We start from the raw sequence: 21,913 nt of genomic DNA on the forward strand, positions 1-21,913 counted from the left end.
TCAATAAACATTTTATATATGCATATAGTTCTTATATACATTAGTTATAAGTTATAGGTTAATATATAAAGTTTGTTTATTTCCAAACTATTGAAGGATATTGAATACATAGCATAAACATTACACAAAATGTATATATTTTCTATACATGATATATATAACACACTATATATATGTTATTACTTATGAATAAGTAATAACATTTTGAATTCATAATATATATCATAGATTTATAACTTGGATACATATTGCATATATACATTTTATATATATGACATATATTGTACGAATATACGAATACTTACATATCACTATATACGCTTCAAGATTAACTATATGAAAGCATACCGTATACCGCTATTTCATGATCTCGAGTAATGACCTCAGTAATCGAGTAACATAATAATACTGTAAGGGCTAACGACAAAATAATTGTACTCGCAATGTTATGGCTTTCGTGAAACCACCTAATGTGTTTTTGTTGTAAAAATCGAATTTATGATCAATAAAGTCTCCCTTGCCAGTAATACAATTAAATTGAAACTTTTCTCTTACATTACTTTCTTTCTCTTTCTTTTACTACAGTTTATTTTTATGTTCAAATTAAGAGTTTGTTTTCGATATAATTCCTTTCTTGAAACAAAGGTTCTTTTGCTGAAGTATCTACTCCAAATACACCTTTCGATGTATTTGAAGAAATATCATTAAAGGTTTGTTCAAAATGATATTTCAACACCATCTGATATCTTTACGGTGTCAATTATTTTTCTGAATTTAAATATATTGTTGTCGTAAGGATCTATAAAGCAGATAACATTTATAAGTCATTACAAAGACGTATACATGGGCTAAGATGTGGATACGTAATGGCAGTCTGAGAAAGAAGGGGACTATTTAGGACTAAAATGGTATTGGGGTTGGGTACGATTTAAATTTAGGTCAATCTGAATTTGTTTCGGATTACTTTACGGTCATTTAATCTGTTTTCGTTTTTTTTTGTTTTATAAAGTAACAATCCAATTCCTACATTTCTATCATTCAATATCATCGACATCTGTAAGGGTGCGTTTAAACTAATTAAACCACAGGCAAACAGTTGATTTCAACGAAATAGAGTCACCATTCCAAGTCATTATCGGGATTTCATAGTCTCTTTTTTTTCTTTAAACATTAGTGTTTTTCAGCACAAGAAAGTGTTTTTTTTTAATTTTTTTTTTTTTTTGCAAATACTAACCCAAGTGTCACTAAAACAGCTGAACGTCAATGAGTAGCAGTTGGATTATCATGAAATTTTGACACGTATGATTTGAAGATTGCCACTTGTTAAAAATAATGTACAGATTATATATGAACGACGTTTCTCTGATGTGTAGTTTTGAAAAATTTTGGAGTTATGTGTTACTTGTGTATTACACATAAGTACGACATACACATTGTAACAAATAGTAATTTTATAGTAAGTAATTTTATTCAATTATTAGATCAAATATTAATAATCGTTTGGTTTCTACTATTTGAAAATTATAAAAATAATTTATTTTCCATTTCAAAAGTTAATTTCTTGAGGTATATTCCAAAACACTTAATATATTTATCTTTTTATTAACAGAGAGATATTTTTTTATTCAGGATATAACAGAGGTTGAAACTTTGTACTGTATGGAATTAAAATTAGATTTATTTCCATTACGTAAGTGAGACCCTTATTTGGTTGTATTATTACCAGTCCAATATGAATAATTTAGATAGAAGTAGGATATCGCAAATACATTTCGTTATTTATTTCTTCTATAAACTATGTATTCCACAAAGTAATCTAATAAAAAGCCTTAAATACTCTTCACTGCAAATATTGATAAATTAGTCACTAGTTTTTTACATTAGAAACTAATTTAAATGTTTACACATATGTTCTTTATATTATTTTGCATAATATATATTTTAATATTCTACATTAAAATAAATACGTTTGATAAAATTTTTGAACACTGGAATTATGTTTGATTTTACTTTCTTGAAAACAAAAGTCAGCGAGTTTACGTGCAAAAAATTCTGTTTTTTATAAGATAAGAATTCAAAATTGTAACTTAAATTAAAATATTTAATTGTGAAATTAGAGAAAATTCATTGACACATACATGTCTAAAAGAAGCTTTTATCGGACCTCCAAAAGATATATATATAGTTATACTATAAAATACTTTACATATATACTATAATATACTGAAATAATTATTTTGTTGATGAGATTTTCATTTAATAATTCCGTCCCATCTTACATTTCCATTATCTATTCATATCCTAATCCATGTATACATGTATGCTATCTGCTTTATAGTTATAGTTCTAAAAAAATCTAACTTTAAGAAATAATAATAGTAATTCCAGAGTGTTACAAAGTATTAGGAATTTATAGTGATTGATCGTCACCTATAACTGTGTCAAAAGGTTTATATTTTACTGACTGATCAGGTAGTTTTATATGACGTTTCTCAAATCATTTATTGATGTTGTTATATTTTTAAGACAAAAAGTTCTCGTTTACTGAGGAAATTATAATTTTTAAAAAGTATTTAAAGTATTATTATTTTTGCAATTAAAAAGTTTGTTATAAAATGAAATTATCTAGAAGTTTAATTTTTTTCTCTCCAAACAATAATACTTCTTAGTACATTTTGAGAAGTTATTATAATTTGTCTATATTTCATTACAATTCAATTATTATTTTTTTATACAAAATTTATAAAAATTTATATGCAAATACGTGTATGTATCTTTAAATTGTAAATAAAATTTGGTAATTTAGTAAATTTACTTTTATTTTATGAAAAATAAAATAGGAAAATATTACATATTTCACATTTAAGGAAAATTTCAGTGAATAGTCTTCTATTCATATTTTATGAAAACAGATTGTCTTTATTATGAGGTGATTATATTCCTAAAATAAAATTAAGTTTCATCATTATGTGAAAAGCTAACCTCTTTTGGTCGGAGACCCATACGATGAGTGCCGCTTAAAAGGATTTTACTGTATTTAATTTTTACTAAAATATATACAAGCATATTTTTTTACTCCTTACATTTTTCAATATAAAATATAATAATAATAGTGGATTTAATATTAAAATTTGAAAAAATATAAATGAAATTATAATTTATATTTACTACTTTCATCTTATTACAAATATTTACTTATTATATTTATAATTATTATATATAATGTTACAATATTAATATTTAATAAAATTATATTTTATTATTATATATAATTATATTTTATTATAAATATTTACTAATTATATTTATAAGAAATTAGGAATAGATGATGGCAGTAATTATATATAATGTTCCAATATTAATATTTAATAAAATTATATTTTATTATTATATATAATTATGTTTTATTATAAATATTTACTAATTATATTTATAAGAAATTAGGAATAGATGAAGGCAGTAATTATATATAATGTTACAATATTAATATTTAATAAAATTATATTTTATTATTATATATAATTATATTTTATTATAAATATTTACTAATTATATTTATAAGAAATTAGGAATAGATGATGGCAGTAATTATATATAATGTTCCAATATTAATATTTAATAAAATTATATTTTATTATTATATATAATTATGTTTTATTATAAATATTTACTAATTATATTTATAAGAAATTAGGAATAGATGAAGGCAGTAATTATATATAATGTTACAATATTAATATTTAATAAAATTTTTTATTATAAATATTTACTAATTATATTTATAAGAAATTAGGAATAGATGAAGGCAGTAATTATATATAATGTTCCAATATTAATATTTAATAAAATTATATTTTATTATTATATATAATTGTGTTTTATTATAAATATTTACTAATTATATTTATAATAAATTTGCAATAGTTGAAAGCAATAAATACATATAATTTTACAATATTAATATTTAATAAAATTGTTTATAATAAAATTTTGTAATTCCTTAAACTCTTCCAAACTTCACATTTCCTTTCCAAATATTTAAAATTTTAACTATTTTGCTTTGTTAATAATATTTTTTCGTTTCATTTAAGAGAAATAATTTAAATATAAATTCATCAGAAAATGATTAAACAAAATTATTTTCCCGCCTTTTTATTTTATTTTGAATTTGTGTAAAAAATTATTGAAGAAAAGAAAGCAGGCATCGCAGCAGCACCAGCACCAGCAGCAACAACAACAACACAACAGCAGAATTTTTTTAAATAAAGCCATATGTTTGCATAGGTTCCACACATTCTCTTTTCAAGCGACATACTTTCCCTCATTTTCTTACTCTCTTTCTCATGCCTTTCATTTTTTGAAATCAATTACATATCTTTCATTGAAATTGTTGTTGGAGTATTTGTCCTCTACGAGTGTGATAAAGAGTTTTCCGCGCGCGTTTCTTAGTCCATTAGACATTTTAACAACTGCCTGCCTGTCGCCCTGCTAAGTTAAGCTCATAACGATTTTCTGCTTTGGCATGAGGTGAATGACCCAAAACCAAAACATTGCGAGATGCAACAACTGTGTGACAAATGAAGAGTGCTTCGCTCGCCCCACTGCACCTGCTTGTCGGTTCCACGACTTCGACACCGACATCGACACCGTACGTACGTACGTACCGTCAGGCACTCTCGACACAACAGAAATAGTGTAAGCCACGCCACATATATGCTTTTACGTTCACATTCATTCCTACCTCGCTGAGAGTGGTGTTTGGCGTAAATTCGACAGTGATTATTTTTCTCAATATTTACTTGCTGCTGGCTGTGGCTGTATCTTATTATTCACTGACTTTATTAGTTTGCTATATTTTCCTATATTTTTATTGTGCTTTTGCTCTTGCTTTTGCTTTTATTTGCTTTTTTTTGTTTTTGCTTTTTTGTTCGTTTTTCTTTTCCATGTTCTTTGTTTTTGTTTGTGTTGTGTGCCTAGTTCTTCCTTCTTTTTGTTTTGTTTTGGTCGTCATTTTATCCGCGAGTTATACTATTCTTTTGCATACGCTTAAAAAAAGTTTCAAGTTGATGAAACATCGTTCGTGTTTTCACTGCTTAGGTTTTCCGGTTTCCACTGATCTATGTACTATGTACGTTATTCTTGAAATTTATTAGACTAGCCTAGTGCCTTACAAATTCGAAATATGTTTATATTGTTGAAACGGTCGCCTCAGAGATTTGAAGAACGCTTTGTAATTTTGATTTTTGTTTTTTTATTAGAAAATTTGTTAAAGAGGTTTTTCGAACAGTAGTGAACTACAACAACAAAAATTCATTTTTATATTATTTTAATTAATTGAATTTTTTGCTGACCATACAGCTGTTTCGAGTATTGTCAAATCAGAGGTCTTGGACATAATTTTTGTATTTAATTATTCGTAAATAATTTTTTGGAACTGCAAGTACCAGGACTTGAAGTCGCGTCCTGTCAAATTTGTAGCTCAGAGTCAGCGCCAAATGACCCAAAGCCGTACCTGACTTGTTTGTTCGAAGTTTTTGGAGTTTTGTTACTTTGCTGTGAAAGTTTTATTAACAAATTCACTAGCTGTGTTTATATTATAATGAAATCATAAACCAACTGTAGAATAATTGAATTAATTAATTATATTTTTATTTTTAATTATTAAATTTCAATACTATTTTATTCGAAACTTAAAATATTTTACATTTTCAATAATAAATTGCTATAATTTCACCACATCATTTACATATATAAATATATACAGTAAATAAGTGGACAAAAATATTTATTTTTCAAATGAAAGCAATAAATAAAAAATTCAAATCTTTTAGTTAAAACCTGGAGTTTTAAATTTTATAAATATTAATTTTATTGGAAATATTTTTGGATGTACCGAAAACCGATGAGAGAAATACCATAAAACTCTTTGAAATTTCGTGCTAACATTACATTTTTCATATGTGCAAGATGCAATATTATCAATGAAAATGAAGTGGTACAAACACTGCATAAACCCGCTATAGAACCCCGTCATCATGCTTTGAACTATTCCTTTTAACGATGTGACCATAGAGTATTAAAATAACTCAAAATAAATCAAAAGCTATAACGCTTAAATATAAATAAGTAAAGTACATTACTCTGGACCAATTCTTTTTTCAGGATATGAGAAAAATTTATAAACTTAGGTACCTCTAAGGCTCTAGAATATTCAAATTTAAAATGAAGGGTATAGCCAACATTGTGATATACTATAGTACAAGCTATGTGATTAAGTCATAGAATATTCCAACCATAGTCGTAGAATGTTCTCATTGATTATTTTAAAATTATTGCAAGAATTTGAAAACATAACTGACTCTGGGAAAACTTAAAATAAATATATAGTGGTAGTCAAAAGTGTAACATGGAGAGGAGTAAATAAGGTAAATGATTTATGGCGCAAAAGAAGTGCTTAAAATAAAATAATAATTTTCTTTTAAAGATATCAGAAAATCTTGAAAGCAGAAATAACTCTACAACTTTAGAATAATCTATAATCAGTTTGATATACCTATATCTGATATACCTATATCTGATATACCTATATCTGATATACCTATTAGATACGTCAGTAAGTCTCAGAACATCACGACCATGCTTTATGCTGATTATTTTAAAATTCTTATAAGATTTTGTCTGCAGGACTTTGGAAACTCTTAAAATATATACAAAGTAATACATTGTTGATGTAACATGGAAAGTAGTAAAATAGGAATAAATCTAAATCCAATTAAATAAAATCAAAAATTAATTCTTGGAAGCTTTAAAAGCTATAAAATAGATTTTTTGTGTCATTACTTCAAAATTATTTAATTATTTATTTATTTATATATTTAAATTTTCTAATTTTAATATATTATTTAATTAAATATTTTCACATACATATATATTTAAACTCATTTAAATTGAACTTATTGGCTTATATTTATATGCCAAAATAATTGTCTGACCCATTTTTATGACTTTAGTAAGTGGATGTTGGGTCACGCTACCACAACTTATAAAGATTATAAAACATTTTTTATACCTTCACACGCATGCAATTGACTTTTGGGATAGCAAAAGACATAATGTCAAGGCCTTTAGTTATTTCGAATACCTTATTTAGAGAAAACATATTTTGGTATGTTATTTACAGACATTTGATTTAATTATTCGCTATTTCAAGAGTTCCATATCAAGTATTTGTTAAATCTAGAGTTTACTGTGTTGTTAGAAAAGTGTAGAAATTTTAAATATAAATATGTTTGTAATATGTTTACAAAGTGGAAGAGGCATCGTAAATCTCCAATTGCATGTATTCTTAATAGTCACAATGAAGATAATTAATATGTTAATATCTATATGTTTGAAATTATTTGAATATAAAATGGTGTTCAAGTATCTTTTTTTTTTGTAATTTACCTTATGTGAGAATAGTATAAATCAGTTAACCATTATTTGTAGAAAGGAATTAATCAAAACAATTTTTAAACACTTGTTTCTTTTGAGATCCATTTTTTATTAATATAATGTTTTTTATTTAACAAGTTTTGTAGACCTTTTTTTCGCATTAATAGCTAATGAGTATCCTTTTCCGCATGAACATTCCAAGGAAATCCAAATCATAGATCATGTTTTTATAATATTTAAATCAGTTGATGTTGAAATTTATATATACCTATCATACAAAGATCTAAAGCAAATAGTTGAATTGGTTATTGTAATTGGTTAAGGAATATATTGTATAAGAAGAAAAATCTCAAGTTATTAAAATATTGAATTTGAAATTGAAACTAAATGTTATATATTTTAAACCTGAAAAATAATTTAAAACTTTACAGTTTCAGGTAATCATAAGTTAAGGTTTAATATATCATTAAGTGATAGAAGTTAATTTTTAAGGGCCTTTCCTAACAAAAATAAATGTTAAAGTTGCACGCCTCAACTCGAGGCTTAGAGAGTCTGTAAAATAGTTAGTGAAAAAATTGGGAAATATTTTATGGTCAGAAAAAGCGAAATGGTTTTATTTGGAGGAAAAAACATCAGATAGTCGTATGGTATTCTTAAAATACAGGATTCAGGTCCGCAAGTATATTACTGAGGAAGCAATGGCAATGCCAAATTAAATTTTTTTTTTCCTATAGCTGTGTTTTATTAAATTGATGTAAATATGTATCAAAAAATATATATTGACAAAATGAGCAATGTAATGTTACCATACGTTGAATAGGATTCAGGTTAACCAGGGAGATCAGGTGTTCTGTTCTAAAAAAAACTGTTTCTCTACCAAATATTTGACAATATAAAATTTCGATTTCTTAACATTTCAACTTTTTTTTTAATTTTAAGCGAATATATTTATAATTTTGAACACTGCTTTTAGTTAATAGTTTAAATATTAATTCTTCATATTCAGCAAAAACTTAAAAATGAGTGTTTATCACACAGATTTATTTTTTTAAAAATAATTTGTTTTAATTAAACTTATTTTTTTTAATTACAAAAGAGACATCTTTAAATATTATATGATAATCTTTGTATCTGTGGTAAAGGAAGCGAATTAAAGGTATTTTTGTAAAATATATTAATATTATTTGATATTGACTGCCGGCTACTTCAACTCCCGGTACCTATAACATGTCTTGAACAAACAATTGTTTCTTATCATTTATAAGTAATATAAAAATAATTTTGTATATGTACATTTTAAAATTACAACAAGATTAACTTTATTTATTAGTTAGTTTGAATGTAAAATGAAAAAAATTTTGCGATGTATGCGCTCCAAAATAGATTCATTCTGTCTAGCTCTGCTCGGCATGAAGTGTTTGTCTCGAATGCGATAGCAGAATTTTGCATGCCGTCCAACGACTGCACAAGTTCATTAAATAAAAATAAAAATAAAAATAAAAATAAAAATAGCAATACGCTATTTTATGAGCAGCAACTGAAAGTCGAAACATCAAACAAGAGCGGCAACAACAGCAAACCGCACGGCTATTTGAGATACAAAACTTTAATTCAGGAAAATCTGAAAAAGTCCCGTGGTTCTCTTAAATCTGCAGTTTATTTATACGTAAAAATAGTATTTCTACAACGAGAGCTGAACAGAGATACGAGAGGAGAGAGTCGTAAGGAACCGAGTTGTCTCAAAGCTGATTAGTTTGAAATTCGTTTCGTTGTTGTTAATTCAATAAAATCATTCATTCAAATTTGCATACCGTCTTGGCACATTACTGATTTTGTTTTGTTTCGTTAGTTGATCAGATTGGAATAGCAGATTTTATATGTCTTTGTAAAAATTCATATTCACTTCCATTCAACGTTCTGTATAAAAGTTCTCAAGCAAGACAATTACCAGACAAATACACTGAAAACCGGATTTGTTAAATAAATTGTTCTCTATATACTAAAATATATACGAATTGTTTGAAAATTAGATATTTCTAAATGAAACGAGGTGAACTTGACTTAAATTTATTTATGTATGTATATGTTATGTATTTATATATAGATACATATTAACTGGTTTAAAAAAAACATTGTAATTATAAAAATGATAATAAAAGATTCGTTGTAATAGATATTAGATATATAAATTAATAATTATTCTATAAATAATACAATGTTTATTAACTTTTATACAAGTAAACTTCAAATATTCATTTCTTAATATCAATTTTCAAATACTTTTCTATGTAGAAGTTAACATATAACATAAATATTTGAAAAGTCATGTTAATACATAATATTATGTATATCTGTGATGTAGATTCTATGTTATAATTCGCAAATATCGCTTTGGCATATTGATACATTCAAACTCTTCACAGTTACTAGATATGAACATATTAATAATGGAAAACTATTAGTGATAGTAGATTTTTTAAAGGCTCTTAAATTATTAAGTTCAATCTAAGCACCTGCACGAGCACTTTATTTCTCTCTAAAGTAGAAGGCATGGGATGACTGTTGAGAGTATTTTTCTTTCTGACGGTTTGGTAAAAAGTAGTTGATTAAACTCTGAACCGCCTTATCAGAGTTTATAAAAATGGATTGTAAGCTCCACAAATGGCAATTTGAAATTGGATTTCTATGTAAAATGATCCTGCTAGCTTTGATGATATACTGACTAGACGATTATGAGGTACATTCTTGTTCCTGACCTATTCCGGTATTTCAACAAAATTATTCGCTTTCTATTCGTATATAGTTCAACAATTTTTTTACTTCACTTTTACCGTAAAGTAAGAATGTTTAGAAAAAACATTCGAAGGTCAGTTTATACTGACCTCAAGTTTTAGTGTATCAGGACATATCCTGATACATCAACATATCAGTGGCAGGACAAGGCGACATAAGTATTGTCAAAACATTAAAAATAGCATTATTAACCAATTCATTATGTATATATTAATATATTGTAGATCTGTTTAAACCACGCATTCTTATAAGACAGATTCACATAACAGCAGAAAAATTGTGATCGTGTTTGTAAAACATAGTTAAACGTATAAATTTATAGTAAAAAAAAAACATGGGTTGTTTAACGGCAGTAAAATTGTATTGTAGTAAAGCCAGATTATTAAAAAAAAAGTTATTTTAAATATAACAAGTAAATAAATGAATCGCTTTGGGCTGTGAACGGCAGATGCATTCATATAATTTAAGTGACTCGTACAATATGCATTTATATAATACGGAACTTAACTATCGTGTTATACGAGATCTACTGACGCATCAATAACATTTATAATTTATAAAAATAATTAATATACATACTTTAAGATTTGTAAGATTTCCAAAAACTAGTAATATAAGTTAGCCATTTAGTATCTTTCAAACTAATGTAAAGTATATAATACAAACATATAACACCATATACATAATAAGCTGAGAGCTATTATTTAAGATTTATTCTGATATATTACATCTAAATCCAATAAGTAAAAATTTATAGATATTAAAAATTGAAATATTGGCTTTCTTTATTGAACCTCGTAAAGATAAAGCCAATTGAACATATCTTTGACAGCGGAACCATATACAGATTAGTAGGACATTTTTGAATGTTAAATATACAATTGTAGTTTTATAGTCTAATATATTCTTTTGATATAGAAAATTTTTACTTAATATATTACCAGTTAAGTGATCAAACTTATGTGGAATAATACTTTTTAAAAACTACAAAATGTAAATTTGCTATCTACAAAAAAAATTCACACCTAATATAATATATATATTTATAATGTATATATATATTTACTATAAATTTTTATGTATTAAGTAGAATGTTTAACTAATATGAAAATTCTACTAACCTTTAATTTTATTTTTTCAGATATGATTCCAGAATCTTGAAATGACGATTATAAGTATTGTCAAATAATAACTAATCGCTTCTGTGGATATTTGAAAACGGTTCTTATGCAATGTCAAAAAAGACGTTAATGGAACTGGTCAATGAAAATTATCTAAATTTTAAAGAACATCGACTTCGAAATAATCAACTGATTGAAAACAGAACACAAAGTTCGGAGCAGATTGAAATTTCTCGTTGTATTCATCCTGTTGTGCTATAATATATTGTACTGCTAATATTTCAAGTTACAGCTTATATTGCTAACTCGTTAAATACACACATATATACCAAAAATATTTTAAGATATCATGTGTTTTAACTAATGCATCAGGAAAGCAATATTTTGCGAATTACAGTATGTGCATATGTAATTAATTTTATATAATATCCGTTATTGGATAATGCAATGCCGACTACATCTTCAGCAGAAGTAATCACAACGAGAAAGATTGAAAATTGTCATTATATTACAACAGCTACAAGAAATAGTATTAATAATTTAGGACAAAAGCCGGATTATATTGCTTACAATACAGCAATGGTTGCACGAGAGATTCTGCCATCAGTTGGTGATTCTGGTGGAGGAAGTAATTCTACCAATACATCTAATAGTGAAAGTTCAGTTAATGAAAGTAATACAAATGAAAGTCATAAAATTATACTTAAGTTACCGAAAGGAACAATTCGAAGCCATACACACCATGAATCTCAAAACGATGATGCTAATCCAAGTTCCAGTACTAGCTCTGGTAGCGGTAACATATGCTCAACAGATATTGATACACGTAAAGTGGAACCACTTAAAATAAATTTACATACGCACGCGCAATTACATTCGCATTCTACTCATCATAGTCAAGTTTTGGTGCCGAAAATTACAATAAAGCCAATTGTGAAAACACAATCTGATGCTATTTCAGATTGTTCTTCATCAGCTGAAGATGAAGTATCTGCGTCATGTTCATTGACACATTCAGAGTCTCCTATACCGAAATTAACTATCAAATCATCATCTGTGTTAGAAACCAATAGTTTAGAGCCTCGTGTTGTACCGAAACTTACAATACGCTCTGCAAGTGAGGAGGATGGCACTGCGCATACATCAATTGTACCAAAATTAACAATAAAAATGTCTGACACCCAAATGAACGTATTAAATATTTCCAATTGTTTATCTTCTCATAATGCAGTTTCATCGCAATCTTCTGAACAATCACCACCTCCACTACCAAAACTAACTATTAAAACAACTTTAGATGGTAATACCGAATCTATTATGTCTTCGTTATCACCCACATTATCATCAACATCATCAAGTTCTTCGACCTCATGTGTAATGGTGTCAGCGAAGTCGCCTTCTGTCAGTAATTTTATAGCTACAACGGCAACATCAACCGATATTACAAATGCGACATTTACTCCTGTTCCTAAATTAACAATCAAAACGGTTCAAAAACCAGAAGAAAGTGTGCCTAAATTGACAATTAAAACAAATAAAAATTGTACAAGTGGTATTAGTACATTGGACGAAACTGAAGGTAGTGAAGATTGTGCTTCGAATAAAATACCAAAACTAACGATAAAAACAGGCCATGAACATGCAGTTATTATTACTCAACGTAATGACACAGAAAATATGCAAACCATACCTAAACTCACAATAAAAACGAAATCGCTAGAAGAATGTTCAAGTGATCCCAGTGAAGATGGTCCACCTGAAAAAATACCTAAAATTACAATTAAAACAAATGACAAACCTGCAGTAGAGACGCAAATGTTTTGTATTAAAAATCAGCAAAGTGAAGGTGAAAAAGTACCAAAATTAACTATATCTGTTTCTAGTTATGACAGTACGGCAACATCACCACAATCTCCGAAACAAACATCTTTGGTGGTGCGGCAAATTTCTCAGTCCTCTCGCAAAACAGAATCACCCGAACGTGTACCAAAATTAATGATCTCTCGTCAGGATGCGATATGTGTCAAAACAAATCATTGCAGTGAAGTTTCGGAAAAAATACCAAGACTTACCATAAAAACAAGTCTATTAGAAAATTTGGACAGCAAGGATAAGTGTTCTAAATTTGCTATCAAATCAAATACTATTTCGGACGATGATAATATAACAAGAATGATATTAAAATCGATGCCGTCCACTCAACAACAAAATCTTGAAGATACTGACATGGAATCAAATTCATCAGCAGAACACTCAAACAAAACAGTACCGAAGCTTACAATTAAAAATTTACTATCACCAAAGTTAAAAATGAAGGCGGTGCTTGGAGACGAGGCTACAAATTCAGAAATATCAACCGTTCCAAAAAATTGTTTAAAATCCAGCGGTGCAAAAAACGCAAACGATGGAAGTGTGTCGCTGGATTTAAAATCTCCAAGCATAGAAAACGTCACAAATGAGAAATGTGACGAACAACTGATTGTTAATGGCGAATCTAGTAACAGTCAGGAGTTTTGCGGATTTAACGAAAATACTAATGATCTTCATATAAATTCAGCGCCTTCCGCAGTCATTTTAGAAAATCGTAGAAATTCAGATGATATGGATATTGACGAAAGCTTACAACAACATACAACGCAAATGTTCAACAATGTCAGTCATTTTTCAGTAAGCAATGGTAACACATTTACACCAATTACAGAAAAAAATGGTTTTATACAATCAATGAAATCACAACACCCATTAACTGTTATTGATACCGTTGATTTGACGTCATCGCCGTCGCCTAATTCTTCACCTTCACATTTAAATTTCAACCAAATTGAAACACCTTCTCAGAATACCTTAGAAGAATTACTTCAGCGAAAACAGCGTACGAATTTACTTATGGAACATGTGTCGCGTGAGACGAGCGTAATACAATGCGCACCAGCGATAGAAAAAACGAACTTTCTTTTAAACCAACTTACAGCATCTCCGAATTCAATAACAAAATTAGGAGCGTCAGTTTCGTCGCAATCTAAAGCAATCATACAGAATCCAAGCAACACTGCAACGCAATATCCACAATTAGCGGAACGTCTTATGTCAAATGGAGGTGTACACAGTTCAATACGGCCGCTTATGGATATTACTATAGATAGGATGAGCAATAAAAGCCAATTGGAAAAAGAAATAGAATCAATAGAGATATTAGACACTCCTGAAGGAAGTCCAATTCCTTCAATTGAAAATACAATAGATTTTTCAATAGCAAACAATAGCGTTTTGAAGAATCATGTTAACAATATTGGTATATTTATGAATCAACATGAAAGCTTATCAAACCATACCAAAAATGTGTTGGATGCAGATTCGCAAAAGACTTCTAACAAATCTAATATTAATTCAAAACGTCCTAATACTTCCAATTCCTATATTGACAGAACTGCAGCTGAAAAGTTAAATGTGAGTACAATATTTTTTTTATATATTTTTATTTTAAATGAAAATTTAATGTTATTATTTTTATTTATAGATCCCATCCAATAAGATTACGCGTAACGATATTGATTCTAGTGGAGTAGCACTGACCATTTTATCAAATGATGATTCTAACGATGTTGCTGAAAAAACAATATTATCAACCGCGTTAGGTATAAATTGTACCACAAGCTCTGCCCTCGAAAGCACACAGAATATTGAGCAAATTTCTATAAAACATCAAAATACTCCTCGGTCGAGGAAACAAAGGCATGATAATTTACTAAATCATGTGGAAGAAGAAGATATAGTGGCTCTTAATACAGTAAACGTTTCAGAAACATCATCTAATTTACAATCTAATAATGGAAATTTAGACGGACTTATTTCATCTTCTAAAGACAAATCAGAGATTGATTTACCAATAATAAAAAAACGGGGTCGACCTAAAAAAAATAAAATAAATACCCCAATTGAAGAAAACTCCATAAATTCAATGCACCTAAACGACAATGCATCTAATGCAGAAATCCACAAAACTGATAAGCCTCCGAAATCTCGTCTCTCTCGTGTTCAACTTCTACGAAAGCGGTTAGCTATTGATATGGTTGATTCCGAAAAACCTAATACGTTCTTAACAGATGACATCGAAGATGACAGAGTAGTTCGTACACCAATACGTACATCACGTCGAAGTGCAACGCCCAATATTTTGCTAAATGAAAAAGTAAAAAGGCATAATGACGTTTCAATAAAAAATCGTAATCGCTTAAATATTAGAAATGAGAATATGACAGAATTGAATAATTTTGGAGGATCAAATTCGAGCCTCTCATCTGCTTGCTCAACTAGTTCACTTAGTTCTAGTATTGTAACCACAACTGCTGTTAGTGGAACACCATCTCGTTTAGGCAATTGTGCTAATATTTCAATGAACTCTCAAATTGACTTAACGATGTCATCATCATCATCATCAGCTAGCAATGGAGCAATGGGTACTATAACAGCATCTGGTGTTGTAGTTAATAATCGATCCAGTTCTATGCTTCCACCAACTACTATACTATCTTCAGATCCTACACCTGATGTTATATTTAAACCAAATGACTTTTCCTCTATCATTTTATCACAACAGTTGCGATCGCTAAATTCTAGTATAGATTCAGAATTGTTATTAACCTCATCAATGATGAATCATCAAACGGATTCGCAAGATGAAGATGTCGGTGGAATCACTGGTATATTTTAAATTTATATTTAAAAAAATGTTTCAGTATAATATTAATAAATATTATCATTTCTTTAGATGATTCAACCAGCTCAACTTCAATGCCTACGACACCAATAACACCAGGTCGTGGACGAGGTCGCGGCAGAGGAAGAGGTCGAGGTTCTGGGAGGGGACCACGAGCCCATAGATTAGGTCGTGGAGCAAGTGCGGTTGCGAAAGCAATAGCTATGAACCGGCCACGTTGTGTAGGTGGTCTTAAACACACTCCGGATCCAGAACGTTTAAAAGGTCTTTTTACACCGGTACGTGATGTTGGATAATCAAAAAAAAAATAATACATAAATTTAAATAACAGTTTTACTACAATATTAAATAATCTGTAGAACAAAAAATTTTAATTTAATAGATTTTCTTTGCAAAGTAATTTTATTTATAATATAATGTGTCTCTTAAGAGTATCAACTTTTATGTTCTAATTATAAATAGTATTATTAAATTTTTTTTACGTTAAGAAATAATGTAAACATTTATAATGTTTAAATGAGTAATATTTCTCTGAATTTTGTTTCAAAATCATATGATAACATAAAATATGAATTTTAATTTAATATTTTTAACTAAATACTAGTGTCTAAGAGCGCAGGAGTTCATGCGTCTTTTCAACCTAATCTTTCTTATACCAATTATTTCGTTAATTTCATACAATTTTGTTAAGACTTATAAGAAATACTAAAACTAATCAGGGTGTATTTAACGCTAATATCTATTGATAATTATCTTATTTGTTGAATGCTCGCTCTTACCATGTTGAAGTATATATTTGTATTCTAGATTATGAAATTATGATTTTAAAGTTATGATATTATTTATTTATAGTTGCCACAAGTTTTTGAAGAGGATACTCGAATGAGCGCAGATTTAAGTCAAAGTCAATTTTTGAACGACTCGGATATTTCCTTTAGGTAAGTGTTTTTATTAAATTATGAAATAGAGAACGTTAATTTTATTTTATTTTTTTAACAAAAATAGGCAACCCGATTTTTTAAACAATGAAGAATCTCAATCTTCAATTGTTAGTAATACAAGTTTCTTAGATCCTGCAGTAAAACGACCTAAAAAGAAGAAAATGGAAGTATGCGTAGCAGATGAGTAAGTGAAAAAAAAATTGTATATGAAAACATGTTTATAACTTTACAATTTGCAGCACTGATTTCACAGTAGGATCTATTGCTGAATATGACTGGCCACCACCAAAAGGTTGTTGTCCATCAAAAAACCGTGATACATTTATGATCCAAGAACAGGTAGCTTTGTATTTGGGCATTAAAAGCTTTAAACGAAAATATCCGGATTTACCTCGACGTCAAGTTGATATGGAAGAACGTAGTTGGCTGCAAGAAAGAGGATTGGTGTCAGAAAAAATGTGCGACCTTGGTATTACAGCTGTTTGGGCATCTGATATTTTAGATATAATGTATGCTGATTTCTATGATAAATATGAAGAATATAAAGATTTCATACGACAAAAGCATCTGCTTGATATTGAAACTAAACAAAAAGCATTAGGTCTAAACGTAAATGGACGAGGTTTGCAAGCACGAGATCGTGCTATGCTTTCAGCAAGTAAATGGAATGCATACTTTAATAAAAGGTAACAACAAATATATTTAAAATATTGTTTGTTTTATTAATATTCATTTTATTATCTCTAAAAATAGCCGTAAAGAGGATCGCCCAAAATGTTTGGATTTACAAACCTTAACAATTAATGTGCCATTACCAATAGAAGCGCCGTCTACAACACTTGTCAACCGTCCAATTGCAGATGCAATTACAAATGCAATAGTAAAAGAGTCAATAAAGGAACCACCAACATTATTAAAACCAAGAAATTTTAATAATTTAATGGTTAAAGAAATGTCTTATCCCTTATCATTAGTTCCGGGTCAATTTTGTGAAAAGTATCGGAAATACACATCTACTGAATTACGGTAATTATATTCATATTATGAATATACAAATACATAAAAACTCATATAAATGTATTTTTATAAATTTTACAGTTGCTATCCTATAAATACAGTGCTGGATAATCCACATTCATTACAAAATTATATGAAAGATTTGAATGCTTCGGAAATAGATACGGAAATAGAAAATAAGCACAAATCTACTAAAAGTGAAAACAATAATCAACAATTTGAACAAAATCAAAGAGCAGAAACACATGATAGTTCTTTACGAAGTAGTATTGAAGATAACGTGAAAAAAGATATGCCAATAGAATATGTAAGCACTTCCGAATCCTCTTCAAGTGAGGAGAGCTCCAGCGAATCGGTAAGAATTAGTATAAATATTTCTTGCGTTTATATTAACCTTATTGTTTTATTATCTCTAGGATTCTGATTCCGAGTGTTCGTCGTCATCCTCATCTTCTGAAAGTGAAACAAATCTCTCTTCATGCAATGTTTGTCAACGTACTCAGCATCGAAACCTTAAAGATTTACCAGAACGATTTATAAAGTGTTACACTTGCCGCCGGAAAGGTATGTATATTACACTAACTGTTTAGAATAATTTATAAGCTGTGTACGAATAACAAAAATAATATATTCTAAAATTTAGAAAATCTTTAATTTATGTTTTATATTTCTCATATAATAATTTCTACTGCTTGATTTACCATGATTAGATTTAAATTTTGTCACTGTCATCCCTTTTTCTATTCAAAGATAGATAAATAAATTGATTTCAAAAAAATTTGAATAATTTTATATATAATGCCAACACTTAACAAACTTTACTTGAGTTGTCACTATAGCATAAAGTCGTGTGGATTCATGCTGTAACAAGAGCGTGTGTTGGCATTTTATATTTATATCTACATCTGAACAGATCTATCCAAAATTTAGGTTAATTAAATAAACCGAAACATTCCAAATGTCAAATTTTTGAGGATCATTTCAAATTCCAAATTTGAGAATCATTCCAAATTCCAAATTTGAGAATCATTCTTAAAAGCTAACATAAGGTTTATTTATTCCTCTCATTTTATTAAATATTTTACATAGTTAAAAAGATTATCGCTCTAATATTTACATTAAGACTGAAAAGTTTTCGGAAATTCTCATTTAAAATTCGCGCGCTGTATATTTTTCGATATTTTAAGTTTATGTAGTTTGGCAGCACTGTCCTTAATTACTATGCCAAAAATGAGCTCGATCTGTCAGACAGTTCGTTTACGGCAGCTGTTGAAACCAGTTCACCTCAGTAGTGCGTTGCGAAATGTCTTCGACGGTCGTACGACCGTCCTGGAAGGCTTTGTACCACTCATAAACTTGAGTTTTCGATAAAACTGATTCCCCATAAGCCTTTTGTAGCATTCGCAACGATTCTGCACACGAAATTTCGTTCGAAACACAAAATTTGATGCAAACTCTTTGTTCAATATTTTTTTCCATTGTTTTTTTCGCAACGCCCTACTGAGGTGAACTGGTTTCAACAGCTGCCGTAAACGAACTGTCTGACAGATCGCGCTCATTTTTGGCATAGTAATTAAGGACAGTGCTGCCAAACTACATAAACTTAAAATATCGAAAAATATACAGCGCGCGAATTTTAAATGAGAATTTCCGAAAACTTTTCGGTCTTAATGTATAACGTTGCAATGTTTATAACGTTCTTTACTTTAAATACGGTACTACATTGAGTCCTATTGATCTGTGATGCCGTCCCATGGAATTTGTAGGTTTCTTTACCTCCAGTTAGACTAGTTTCAATTGTTCCCACGCAGACTTTCATATTTGTCCTACCCCTCTTCAATGTCAACCTACACTTAGATCCATCCTAACACATGTATTCGTATTGTAATTCTGTTTGTGTTTCCCTGCTATGTAGATCTTTGCGGATTATAATCCACAACTATTGAGATTGCCATATATATGTCTAATTAAAACTAATCTGTTGGGATTTGGATTTATAAATTATATAAACTATTAGGTCCAAAACAATAAGTTCTAGTATTTGTTAAAGTATGTACTGATGGTTAAACACAATTTGTATAAAAAAACTGATTTATTAATTATTTTAATAAAATGATACAAATAATAGACTATTAGCAACTGAATTAAGATGTGAATTGAACTGATATAAAAATTGTGGTTAATACATTGTTAATAAATTATTTGAGGGATATTAGTTTTTGCATTTCTTTTAAAAACTCAAAATCATTCCATCATTTCTCACTCATGACATGGTTAGATTCATTTATTGTTAATTAATTTCAATTTCTATTAATCATATTTATATTAAAAAAAATGTTAATTGTTAATTTAAGTTCATCCGAGCTGTGTTGAAATGCCCCATCGAATGATGTTAAGAGTGCGTAATTATAACTGGCAATGCAACGAATGCAAGTGTTGTGTTAAATGCAAGCGCAAGCAGGATGAAAATAAAATGCTGTATTGTGAGCAATGCGATAGAGGATATCATATATACTGTATAAATATAAAATCAGTTCCCGATTGTAAGTAAAAAAAATGTGTTAATGATATTTAATTGATAAATGAATGTATTTTAATATATTAAGGTCGTTGGAGCTGTGAACGTTGCAGTATATGTATGCGATGTGGTGCTACTAAACCTGAAGGATTGCCGCAAGTTCAGCAACAAACTTTAACATCTCCAAACGGAGAAAAAGTCAAACAAGTCAAACACAAAAAAGTGAAATGGATTAATGAGTATCGTATAGACCATATAACCAAATTAAGAGAACACTGTTCGATGCTTTGTGTGCCATGTGGACGTGCAAAAACAGTGAAGCGAACAGTACCTGCATTACCGAATATAAATAATAATTTTAATAATAGTAGCAACACTATTAATGCTAGTGGTGTGAATAGTAATATAAATGCAAGTGCTACAAATGCTGTTCAAACATCAACGGTGCAACAAAAACAGCAAATTAAAATTCAACAGTGCAACAACACTCAAATGTCGCCACCTCCTACTCCAGCTCCATCATCTGTTATTAATACAGCAGCAACAACACCGGTTACACCAGTAATAAAAACAAATTCGAATAACAATTCAAGTGGAGGAACGGTAATACCACCGGTAGTTGCCTGAGTGGGGGTAATACGGTATTGTCCAAAACGGAGTATTACAGATTTATAGTAGTAACTGAATACGCAATCTACATATGCAAATGGTTAAAACTTAGTGCTAAATATTAGTCTATATGTGTGTAAAAACTGAAACGTATATTATAATTTATTTTGTTTTATTTTTTTTTTAATCACACCATTGTGTGATTTTATATTTGTACTTTTATTTCTTTTAAAAAATAAATGCGTTATTTAATACTAACTAAATTTGTGATTCAATCAAAAAGTATTCAATTATGAAGCAAAAATTTCGCATTTTTTTAAATATATAATAGGCTACACATATACTTACAAGTTAAGTTTAATAAAATGAAAATCTTTTTGTATTATTTTTTTATAATAATTTAGTTTTTTATTTAAGTTAAATAATTAATTATTTAAGAAATTACTTTTACTATTTTTATGAAGCTAATTAGCTTAATTTAAAACAGCAGATCAAATAAAGCATAAAATTAAATTGAAAGAACAAATTGTACATGTAAAATATTATATTAGTATATAGGAATTCAATATAGTTTAATACTATTCAATATTAATTTATTAACTTAAATGTAAGTATGTAATAAAATATTAGAATTTTATAATAGAGAAAGGTAAATTATCGAACTCGTTAAAACTAAATAAAATTGATAAAAAATTTTATCATGTTAAATGCCTTCTTTGTAATATAATCATAATATTAAATAGTTAATGTACATAACAGTGTT

At 28.4% G+C, this 21,913-nt stretch overlaps 1 protein-coding gene across 1 annotated transcript; it reads left to right on the forward strand.

The window, feature by feature from the left end:
- Positions 1 to 11,372: 11,372 nt before the first annotated feature.
- Positions 11,373 to 21,581, forward strand: LOC119669107 (supporter of activation of yellow protein-like). The gene is made up of 11 exons (XM_038078888.1): positions 11,373 to 14,795; positions 14,866 to 16,048; positions 16,117 to 16,343; positions 16,918 to 17,003; positions 17,071 to 17,190; positions 17,246 to 17,692; positions 17,760 to 18,032; positions 18,105 to 18,378; positions 18,440 to 18,587; positions 20,378 to 20,566; positions 20,630 to 21,581. Exons 1-11 carry the CDS (start codon positions 11,796 to 11,798, stop codon positions 21,166 to 21,168), a joined length of 6,486 nt encoding a protein of 2,161 aa, XP_037934816.1. The 5' UTR covers positions 11,373 to 11,795; the 3' UTR covers positions 21,169 to 21,581.
- Positions 21,582 to 21,913: the final 332 nt, after the last annotated feature.

The sequence above is a fragment of the Teleopsis dalmanni genome, chromosome 1 (assembly GCF_002237135.1).
Source record: "Teleopsis dalmanni isolate 2A chromosome 1, ASM223713v2, whole genome shotgun sequence".
NCBI lineage: Eukaryota > Metazoa > Arthropoda > Insecta > Diptera > Diopsidae > Teleopsis > Teleopsis dalmanni.